The sequence below is a fragment of the Manihot esculenta genome, chromosome 9 (assembly GCF_001659605.2).
Source record: "Manihot esculenta cultivar AM560-2 chromosome 9, M.esculenta_v8, whole genome shotgun sequence".
NCBI lineage: Eukaryota > Viridiplantae > Streptophyta > Magnoliopsida > Malpighiales > Euphorbiaceae > Manihot > Manihot esculenta.
This window is the reverse complement of record NC_035169.2, coordinates 35,348,806-35,360,723: the sequence shown is the minus strand read 5'-3', so window position 1 is coordinate 35,360,723 and position 11,918 is coordinate 35,348,806. Positions and strand designations below refer to the sequence as shown.

The following is an 11,918-nucleotide window of genomic DNA, read 5'->3' as shown; positions in this document are numbered from 1 at the left end:
TACTGATACGATTAGTTTAACAGTAAATATATCTGATTAAATTTAAAAGATTTTATATTTTATTATTTTAATTTTTAATTTCTATTTAAAAAAGAAATTTCGAGAATGAAAATATAATTCGACAAAAGAAAACACATTAATTAAGCAATTTCTAAGCGAAACTTATAATTTGAGAAATCACAACAACTGTGCAACCGACGCCACATGCTCCATCGCTTGATACGATTGGATTGTTTCTAATATTTTCGGTCAATCGCAATCGCATGGACGCTTTGGAACACAACAGAAACGTCAAAGCAAACCACGTGATACAACAGTAATCGTCCAGTGAGTTGATGAGAAGAGTGTGTTGATAATTATTGATCAGGAAAGCTCCTCCTAATAAACCCAACAGAATTCCAACACGTAAAGACTATTGAAAGGGATATGGCAGAGACCCACCACCTTGTGCCAAGCGAGCAACTTGCTTTAGGTTGAAAGAGGAGCACACACCGAGGACTCAACTAGATTAGTATCTGATGCTTTGGTAACCAGGTAGGCATTCATGCCGCTACATCAACTGCCTTTCTTTCCTGTGGATGAACATACAAGATGCACTATTTATCTAGAGCCTTTTTTTCACAGCCAAACTACACATACATTCGCAATCATATTAGTAAAATATATATTTATACACATATTTTTCACACTTATATTTTAATATTTAAACATATTAAAATACATTTTTACCTATATATAATAAAACCTGAACTATTAAAAAATATTATTTTTAAATATCTGAACTTTAAAAAATATATATTATTTTAAATACTTAAATTTCTATAATTTTAAAATCATAAATTTAAAAATTATTTTAAATATGACTTTAAAATTATAAATTTAAAAAATTATTTTTTTTATAATCATGAATTTGATAAAACTATATTTAAGAAGTAATTATTTTTTAAAATTTAAATACTTATTAAATCACAATTACTATTAAAATTGATGTGTTTAATAAATAAAAATATTAATAACTAAAAATATTAAAATACAAACGTGCAAATATATATTTAACCCAATTTTATTAGATTGAAACACTCATCTGGCTGCAAGTCGAAGCTTTTCTGTTGATTAGGGGGGTAAGCAACACTAAAATAACAAATGATCACCTCAAAGAAGAGGTTTTAAAGGTTCAATGGAAGCAACATGGTGGAAAATTGTAGGCAAAATAAATATAATGACTAGATCAAAATGAATGGGAATTGTATTATTTCCACAAAAGAGAAAAAAAGACATTAAAAAAATAAAGGAAAAAACTTAATAACAGTCTCTATGGCTATGTATCATACCAAACAATACAAATCTACAAAGCTTTCGACATCATAACACTACTTTGGCACCCTTTCGCAAACACCTTGCCATTACTTCTCAAGAGACAAACCTTCTACTGCCACATGCAGACTTGCCATGACCTTGATATGTCCGTCAAAAATAGCTTGCATGATGGCTAGATAAAACACTAACAAAGATCTTCTCAGCTAGCTTGGAGAATGGCCAAAAATCAATTGGTTTTCCAAATTTACAAGGACCATTACACGAGTGATGATGCTGAGCACCCCAGAAGAACCAATGCACTCCCCCAAAATATTGTACACAAGCACAAGATTTCCATCATCATGAGCTACAAGCCACCGACCAAATAAGCACCGCTTAGAATGTTTAGCATTAAGGCCTTTCTCAATGCAGTCAAATATGAAGCAAGGATAATGCACCAAGGTGGCATTTGGACATTTGGATTTGAAATTTATATTTTAAATATTAAATTCGAAATTCATAAATTTCAAATATCTCGTTTGGCTAATAAAAATATTTTCAAATTTTAAATTTAAAAATAGAGGTGAATATTCAACAATTTTTTCAATTAAAAATGAATTTCAAACAACATAGTTAATATTGCTATTTCAAAGTGTGTTTTCCTCAGTCTCTTTATCTTAGATTTGATCAAACGTAAATTCATATTTTTGAAAATCTCTCATACAAGGTATTTGATCCAAGACCATGGATCCAAACACAATAGAAGTGTATCTCAATTTAAGGAGAAAAATGAGATGAACAACAATTCATATATGTTCTAGACGTTTAGCGAATAATATCATGAGAAGATAACATCAAGTTCATACTGACCTCCGCCCAAAGTTGTATAGTCACCTTCCTTGAACCACTCTATAGTTGAGGACCAGATCCTCAGGTTTCTTCCATATGTAAGCTCTCACTGTGGCTAAGCTCATGTCTGGAGACAGGACCTAGAAAATGTATAATACTATCATTAGGCAGGAGTACCAGAAATCTCTACTTCTCTAGGAATAGACTTATATTTGTGGTTTAACTACATTAGCTGATTAAAAGAACCAGAAATCTCTACATTAGTCGATTTATGGTGTGCAAGTCCTTATATATTTCAAGTCATCTGCCAGATTGGCAACTCCACTGGATAGAAGGGACATATAATCAAGAGACTGAATTTAAGATAAGAAAATACACCAGTTCAACAGGGAAAAGTCCAATATTCTGTTGACTAGTTTTCGTTTGACAATATCAATTGCTGAAAAGTGAAAATGAAGACCTTGTTGAGGCCATTATAACTTGCCAGCATGGTAAAATCTGATTCAATCTGGCAAACATGCATACAAAAATATTCTTAGACAGCATCTAATATATTTACTTATAAACCTCTACAACCTAGCCCAAATTTGATGGCTAATCACTCTCGTAAACAATGGGCTGCTAGTATCCATAATATTTTTTTCAAAGACATCCGCAAATAAAAAAAGAGAATATTTAATTACCTGATTGTTGCACAAAATCTCTATGGACGGCCTAAGCTTTTGCCAAGGCTTCAGTCCAGGTCGATAAGATCCATCACCAACTGCAGAATGCTGCAACTGTCCTCCACCCATTCCAGGAGCAAAAGTTCCATCAGGATTATCCATTGGTTTGTCAAGGACCATCTTTTCTATGACATAATTGACGACCTACAGAAATATAGCAGTGAACCATGATGAGTGACAGTTTATTCTTTAACCAGTCAAGCAAAGAGAAAATAGCACAGCAGAATCTAACACAATTCAATGCCTTACATTCAATGTCTTTCAAAAGTAGGCCAAAGCTAAAAGTGCACCAGATCATGGTCATACAATTTGTATTATTCAACCGATGCATGAGTTACCATTATAGTTTTACCATTTGAACTACTCAGGACATTCTCCCAGAAATAAATATGATGTGAATCTGTGATTGTCAATTCATTCAGCTCCCTGTCCACCTTCAAGAATTCTTATGTTTCTTATGATAACCAGAAGAGATGGACACATTCACAGATATTTTTATAAACTAAAGCATCTTAAACTACCTAAAAGTTTAATCTTTCCTCCTGTCTATTTAGGGACAATGTTGGTTACTGTCATTAATTTGTTCCATCTTGCGTTTGATTATTTCATTCCACCATCCGACTTAGATAATTCCATTCTTTTGAAGAAATGATAAAAAAGGAATGGAAAGAAAAGAGTATAAAGAGGAAAATGAGTAGATTCTAAAGCTTCTAAACGATGCTTAAAATAAGTCAAGCTCTTCCTTTTAACTGATCAGATATTCACACTGCCATCCACAATGCTTTTGGCTTATGTTCAATAATATTGTCCTATTGCTTAAAGTCACCGACTTAAACAAGACAAATATTTCCAGACTGTTTTGACAGCAAATTTTACAGTTGAGACATATGCATCTTACAAGACAGATTTTGTAGGTAATAATGTTGAAACAGTTTCTAATCCCCAATCCTAATATGTATTACTGAACATGCCACATTAACAAATTTGTGCAAGAAACTCACAGGACATATTGCAAGTCCCATAAATACGAACACCGCATACATCATAACTGACCTCCTTACTATCAAATGCTGCTAAAACACATTCAAGACTAAACTTACTTTATGTATTCTCAGTATGCGGGGTGCACTTAGTTTGCCTTGTGTGAGGATCTGGACAGCTGAGCCTTCACAAGGATGCAAATAAAAGCTGCACCTGAAGAAATTCAACAATTTACCAAGGAAAGAAACCTACTTAAATCAAGTCAGGATAAGCACAAGAAAATATCCACTGTTTAATGCAAAGCCAAGTACAAAAGAAAGCATAATCACACAGAACTTCCAAGTCATGCAAAACAAATTCAAACAACATGAAGGATAATGGCCCAACAGAAGCATAGTTTCACATATGCATGCTCCTTCATGCCTCCCAAGTAAAATGTTAATTCAGTGAGAAAAAAAAAAAAAGAAAAAACACACACACACACACATATGAAGAAGAGAGTAATAAAAACAAAGACTACTTGGTATTTTCTCTTGGAGGGAGGCGATTATTCAATACGCAATCTAAACACCACCAAGGGAAGTCCTTTTCATCCTCAGTTCCATCTAAATCAGTAACTTTCTTTCTCCATGGGCCTCCTTGAGAGCCTTCAGTGATAATTGAAGGAGGAGAAACTGTTGAAAATTCAAACGGGGGATACACCATTGAGTCATTCTCGGCACTACCATCAACCTCAACTCTGGAATGGGCTAGACTTCTAGGAGTAATATCCCCATTAGCTGAAGCTTGGGATCCAAGTCTTTGCCTTCTTTTCGCCAACCAATGAGCCAATAGACCTTTAAGGGTTTCACGAGCTAGATTAACCTGCAGATGATGGGTCAAGGCAATATATTAATCAGCTAACGTTAAACCTAAATGGTAAGTAATCCAATTTTACAATTAAATAGAGCACTTAGAAGTTAGAAGACCTTTTTCCACGCTAGAAAAGGGCCCCTTCCATATTAGAACCAGCAACTTGAGATTTATCTGATAATTTACCTTATCATCTTCAGGTTTTCCAGCTATGTTAAGGTCTGCAGAATACATCTCTGCAGAAAAGCATTGTGGTGTGTCCAAATGAACAGACAAGCTTCCAAGCCTTGTATCTACAGTGAACCACCCAGGAATGCTTACCTAGAGCAGCAAGAGAATCAACAGTAAAATCTACCAATAATTCCCATATTAGATTTGTCAAAAAAACACTCAACCTAAAAGCTCAAGCTTGTAGGTGAGGCCTCAGGAATCAACAGTAAAATCTACCAGAACTCCCATACTAGAATTGTCAAATAAAACACTCAACCTAAAAGCTCAAGCTTGCTGGTGAGGCCCCGAGAATAGTTTTTATCTCTAATAACAAGCATTGTAAAAGAAATATTTCAAAAAAATTCTCATGATACATACCATTTCAAATAATTTTTCCTTTTTCTCCTCAAATGACACCTGGAAAAAAGTTTACAAGTTTGAATGATTACTGCAATACATCAATCCTGAAAGCAGTCACACATAAATGTACACATGACATCATGAATGAACCATATCAGCAGTGTTATCATCATACCACTTCCAGAAGAGGGGGCGGGGGGGGGGGGGGGGGGGGGTACCACCATGCAAAAATACAATCATACATTTACATCAAAACAAAAGAGGAAAAAGATGTACCTTTCCATAATCCTCCACTACAATGCCCCTCGTGATCTCCCATAGCTTCACTGAACCAGCAGTATCCTTAAAAACAGGTGTGATTCATAAGTTTCATAGAACTCCGGTTGGACATGGATAACATATCGATGTTGAAAACATGCTTACCTTGGTCAGGACATGCCTTCTATTATTTAAAATTTCATGCTGCACTATAGCTGGAGTTCCAGGTATGCTTAAGGTTGGTTCTTTATAGACAGGAACCTACAAATGTCGTCTAATTTACCAAATAAGGAAGATAGAAGTTTGTGTCCACCCGTGTGTATATAAATATATATAGAAAAAGAGAGAGAGTGAGAGAAAGAGAGAGAGAGAGTTTATTTAAAGTTTTAAACCAAATTCAGACATTCATGTCGAACAAAACAGCAGAACATATCATGGCGTGAATTACATAGATAAAAATTGCAACAAGCATTCTATGTGTGTATCTTGGTACCACATGCGTTAGTTGGTGGACCCGTGGAAGTGAGAAAAGATAGAAATATAATTAATCAATTGACAAACATAAGGCATCAAGATTCAAGAAACACAGAATTATCCAAAATCCACTTGCCCTAGTAATTACACACACACATACACATGCACGAGAAGAATGCGACAAGGATTCTTACCAGGGTGGATCCTTCTAAAGAAACTCTTGCCCTTGAAAAGGACAGGTTTCCAGCTAAAAATGAACCACCTCTTTGAAAGACCTTTTGAGGATTGTGTCCCTCAGCAGGCCATCTATGAATCGAAGAATCTGTTGTTGCAACCCATATGCTATCATCATGCAATGCCAATTGCAAAATGGGATGATCCTTCGAGCAAAGCAAAAGACTCTCTCTTGTTGCCAAGTCTGTCAAGTATAACTGAAGGTATAAACAGAACAAGGCATCAAAAAGTTTGAGCATTAAAACTAGATAGTAAAAGAAAACTAAAAGAAAAAATGGTAAGATTTGAATTGTTCTCTTTGCAAGAAAATCTACTTACAGATAGATCCCTCCCACCACTATAAACATGGCCAAAAGTTGGAGTGCTGGCAAGTGCCCAAACAGAATCTGTATGCACAGCATATGAATGCACGCAACGCTGCTGACCGAGGTCCCATAGTCTATAAGGCAATTATTGAATTTAAGTTGTATACACATTTAACTTGCTGAAATGAGGCACATATTACTGGGGCATCATATGGTGGGAGATCCTAAACATCTACCTGATCATAGAATCAGATGATCCGGATAAGCAAAACCTGCAAGAATGAAATTTGCTAATTCTGTTACTAAAATAAAACTACTAAAAAAAATGAATAGAACATAGATAAGCCATACAGTTAAATCAGCTAAACTGATGAGCCATTGGTTAAAAAAAGACCAGCTCTGCCCCATTCACTATCAAAATTGTTACTACACTATATAATTTGCATAGGTATTCGGTTAAAAGCTGTGAATAATAGGCAGAATAGAAAAAACATGGCTGCATACACACATTATGCTCTGAAATTTTTTTTGGGTTGATGCATGTACCAGTTCGAGATGAGACTTCCTTTTATGAGATACCAAGAGTATTAACTTGACAGTGTTCTACTTCTACCTATGGTCTAAGGTGTCCTGTACATTGAATCCATAATGTATTGGCCAGGGGCCATCATTAGTTGCAATTATTGCCTACTGCTTCATGAAGAATCTGCTCTAGGTTAAGATTTTCTGTTTGAACTTTGAAGAGATTAGACAGATTTTTGCAACACAAAGCTACATTTGTTGCTGATCAGCTTTTCTTTCTTTCTCTTTCATTAGATTCCCCATCTCATTTTCCTTACACAGATTCTCTAAACTGACTCACCTCATCACTACATGTTACTACTTCACATCTTCTCATTGTTACAGGTAGTGAAAGTTCAAATTTTGTTCTAGATGCTTTTTGTAGATCTTCTAAACCAAAACTAAAGCAGGAAACTTATACCAAGGGTTCAATTCCACACAGTTCCTTAGCATGCAGAAGAAGCTGCACTGATTTCCTTTCTCATTCAACATAAGCTAGGAACCAACAACCAATCCAAAATTTGTGAAACCATCAAAATACTTCTGAGAAAAGCTAACTTAAACAAGATGCAGCTCAATTCAACAAACCTGCCAGTAGAATCCAAAAGCAGAGCCCTGATATTATCAGTGTGCCCTCTTAGCTTCATAGTCTTTGAACCAGTTCTTGGATCCCAAACACGTACCACCTACAGGAATAAAGACACTGTATAAACCACTCTCGCTTATAATAACCCAGAATCATTTTTTCATATGATCAAAACCATAAAAGCTGTCCAAGTTAAGCTTCATAAATGACTTTTTAATAGTCTTAAGACAAACATATTAATCACTATAATATCAGAATATACCTTCTCAGTTCCACCAGAGACAAGAATAGTTCCACTCTCATTCATTGCCAATGCATAAACTGACTCCTTGTGGCCTTTGGCAGCAATTGGGACATATCCATGGGATTGAGTTGTATGCATAGTTATGTTGTTGCTTGAGTTAATGGTACGTAAACTTGTCAAGGGCAATGGGTTAACAGAACCATTGACACCATTTGAACAATCATCTTCCATTGCATCATTTGATTTTGAGACTGGAGCGATCGCAGCTTCAAGATCCCATATGAAAACCTCCCCACCAAGGCCACCAGAGGCAACAATATTGCTCTAAAATGCATGACACTAGAAGAGGATCAGAAAATGATTTTTGACAATATATAGGTTTAAACAATCATATCTAGCAGCATGATTCTATAAATTTAAATTAAATATGGAACTTAAATGACAGGAACCTTTCATCCATGCAGTTAATAAGATCCACAAAAATTTGATACAGAAATTACATTTTTTTCTGCTGCAGCAAGACAAGTAACATAATCTGAGTGCTGCCGAAGAGTCCTGGTACACATTCCATCAGACAAGCAACTCCAAGTCTGGCAAATCACAACAGATAAATAAATAACCAAATCAAACAACAAAAAACAACCATAACTCATATATGAAGCTACAAAAATTATGAAGTTTGGCAGACCTTGAGGGTGGTGTCTGAAGAGCAGGAGACAAGTGTGCTATCACCAACAAGGACAGCATCATTTACCTACATAACCAGAAATGCTCCACTAAATTGTACCTTAGGCAATGCATAAAGGCACCTTGTACATGAAACAAAAACAATACAGTTTAAATAATGGTCCCAAGGGATAAAGGAGCTCCAAAGTATCACGTTATATGATTGCTCAAAAAGAAGCAAGTTCCCACATAAAACTTTTTCTCCCTTTTTTTCCAAGTAGGGGCAGAGCCGGGGACAGGCCAGGTACTGGGGTGTGCATCACCAATGCACCAGCATTCATTTAATAGTAAATCACAACATTCGTTCTACTTGACAAAATCACAGAACATCAACTTAAATTTTTGGTCCCTTCAAAGTCCTACCAGTTAGTGAGGCATGAAAAGAGTTCTACATCAACAGTAACAATTAACCATCAACCAGACCTCCGCGGTGTCAGGCTAACCACACACACACACACACACACACAACACAGGGAAAGTGAAGCTACCCAATCAACATGTGACTCAAATGTAGCAGAGCACGTAGCGGAATCTTCAGCCAACGCCCATCTTTTCAGTGTGCCATCACGACTCCCAGTGAAGAGGTAATCACTCCCTTCAGATACAGATGACTTTGACACAGCCAAGCAATTAATGCCAGCACAATGCTGCAAAATAGACACCCAAAAACATGCAATATTAGGTCCATATCTCCATTAAACAGAAAAAAAAATGCTACCCAAATTGCAAATCCATTAATAAAACAAGCACATTGTTTAAGGGACAAGGCTGCATAGATGGATGGATCTCATCCTATGAAAATACATGAAGTTCATGTTTCAAACTCCCAACGGCATAAGCAAGAAACTAAAGCTTTTCAACTGAACCCAGAAAACACTTCACTGAAATAATAATGCCAAGCAAATGTAGCTCACCCAAATTCTTTATTCTTATCTGTAAAATCATACCAGTTGCAGAATTGAAAACATTTACCCCCCCCCCCCCGCGGGAATATGGAGTGGGTTAATAGATTTCTTTGCAGAAATGAGATCATAGGCTCCAGCCTCAAAATGACTCCAAATAATAAAGGTAGCAAACAAAGATGTGGAATCCAATATTACTATTATAGTATTATTACGTGGTCAAAACAAATATATCATAAAACAGCATCTAGACGAGATATTATGGTACTCTATGCTTTATAAAATAATACAAGTGAAGTTTTAGCAGTATTAACATATTATGCCTGAGCAAAAGAAGTATTGAATTGCAGAAATTACATTTGTATAAGAAGTTCCCAATGAAGATAGGACACAAACATTAACACTACATGTGTGATAACTCAATCATGCAACTTAAGGTAAATTTTATACCACATCAAATAAAAAAAAATTGTTGATTACCAACCAACCCACCCCCTCACCGTCCTCAAAGAAATATTTCCTTGACAATACGCACATGTACAGCAAGCAAAACAACTTCCTCATTTCAAATGCTTTACTCTTAGCTGAAATGGACAATGTGATTGAAACAAGTACAAGACTGCTTCACCTTTGTGTCATCAGCATCACTCAAAACATAAGTAAGCCTCTTCTCTTTGCGCGGGCGAACAGAATTGGAATTGTTTCCTGCACTACCCACGCGGTGCATTGCAATAAACCCTAATATAATATAAATATGAAATCAGTTAATAATAAAACTAAGTTGCAGCTTCCAATTCCATTTTGTGAATAATATGCTCCAACTAAAAACTATTTACCACTACTTTCCGCAAGGAATGGTCAATTATTTCTAAGCAATCAAGCCAATGCTATAATGTGTTCATAGATCCCAATTAGAGGATAATGACTAACACTTTAAAAAAAAATCATTTATGAATGTAACAGAAGCAAAATGGCAGGTTCTAAGTGCTAAGCAAGGCTAAATAAAAATTCCTGGATTTAGATTTTTGCAACAAGCAACTCTGTCCAAAGTGGTTATAAAAAGTCAAAATTGTAGAGAAAAACAAAACCAAATGAAAATTTCCAAAATGGGTTATACACATGAATTGGGCAGAGTCATCCAGAAAGGACTGCACTCCTAAAAGATGCATCCTAAGGTAAAAGCCCAACAACAGATACAAAATCAAATTACCGTGAGCCAGTAACATAGAGCAAGTTACCTTAAAATATTTTCCTTCCTACTTTACACTAATAGGAGTTACCATTTTTCAACACTAAGAACATTATCACCAACACTGCAAGCTACCCACTTCATCTATACATGCACATTTACGCCTTCCATGCACAAAACAAAATGTCAACTCTAGACATATACTAACGGCATAACTAAGGCATCAGAATACTGTCCTCGAAAAAGAAGCAAAAATAATAACAATAATTAAAATGCTCTAATGATAGTAACAACCAATTAACTACCACTTGAGATGCAAAAAAATAGCATATAATAATAAATAGTCACTTGTTAGATAATTTGGCACAAGGTAGTAATATCCTCCATAATCTCAAACTGGTCACTACTTGCTTAATTTAGACGTCTCCATTGAATAATTCGTTGAGAAATAAATTAGCAGTGAAAAAATTAAGATTCGAAGTGATGAAATCAGCGATAAGCAATGCGATCCAAACCCTAAAAAAAATTAAGTAAAACAAAACTGATTATAGAGACACAAGTCAAGTGAAAGAGAATATTGAAATGCAGAGAAATTAAAGGTGATCGATAGAGACTAAAATGATCGAATTAAAAAACGAAAATATAAAAAGAATTAAGGGGGAGAATTGTTCAGTAACTTACAGGGAAGTGATGGAATTCGAGGGAGACTGTGTATGCGGGAATCTGAGACTGTTCAATTGAAGAGATTGAGAGTTGAAAAACCCTAGAGGATTGTGATCGTGGCTTTGCTTGGTTTTATTCTTCGAGTTTTTACATAGTTGTGAGAGGAGAGGGAGAGGGAGAGGGAGGGGGAGAGAGGTGGAAGAAGAGAGGAGAGATTTGGGAACAAAAAATCATAAACTCTCCCTCAAAAACTGAACCGGAAAGTGAAAGTCAAAGGCAAGCGTAACCCATTGAAATCCTCATCTGTCATATTTCTCCCAGCCAGCAACGACGTCGTGTATCTCAATGCCTGAAATTACAAAATAAAATAGTGCTAATTTTTTATTTTTTCTTTAAATTTTATGCTTAAATATAAGAATTATAAATTAGTTAGTCTCAATTAATTAATATTTATTCTCAATCCATGATTTTGTACTCCATTTCGCATGACAGCCCTTTGAACT

The 11,918-nt window shown here is 35.5% G+C and overlaps 1 protein-coding gene across 4 annotated transcripts; it reads right to left on the bottom strand.

Annotated features, from left to right (window-relative positions):
* Positions 1 to 1,189: 1,189 nt before the first annotated feature.
* LOC110622749 (WD repeat-containing protein 48) lies at positions 1,190 to 11,713 on the bottom strand. Of its 4 annotated transcripts, XM_021767363.2 has the most exons (19): positions 11,434 to 11,713; positions 10,192 to 10,301; positions 9,150 to 9,308; positions 8,624 to 8,689; positions 8,436 to 8,525; positions 7,954 to 8,259; positions 7,694 to 7,791; positions 6,781 to 6,816; positions 6,558 to 6,678; positions 6,200 to 6,436; positions 5,697 to 5,792; positions 5,550 to 5,615; positions 5,292 to 5,330; positions 4,890 to 5,024; positions 4,372 to 4,715; positions 3,971 to 4,064; positions 2,829 to 3,014; positions 2,167 to 2,285; positions 1,190 to 1,663 (listed from the first exon to the last, which is right to left on the bottom strand). In XM_021767363.2, the coding sequence occupies exons 2-18, from the start codon at positions 10,288 to 10,290 to the stop codon at positions 2,187 to 2,189; spliced, it is 2,271 nt and encodes a 756-aa protein (XP_021623055.1). In that variant the 5' UTR covers positions 10,291 to 10,301; positions 11,434 to 11,713; the 3' UTR covers positions 1,190 to 1,663; positions 2,167 to 2,186. The 4 variants fall into 4 exon arrangements, with proteins under 4 accessions (XP_021623055.1, XP_043815892.1, XP_043815891.1 ...); XM_043959957.1 differs by lacking the exon at positions 10,192 to 10,301 and having other exon boundaries at positions 8,624 to 8,744; positions 11,434 to 11,711; XM_043959956.1 differs by lacking the exon at positions 10,192 to 10,301 and having other exon boundaries at positions 11,434 to 11,711.
* Positions 11,714 to 11,918: the final 205 nt, after the last annotated feature.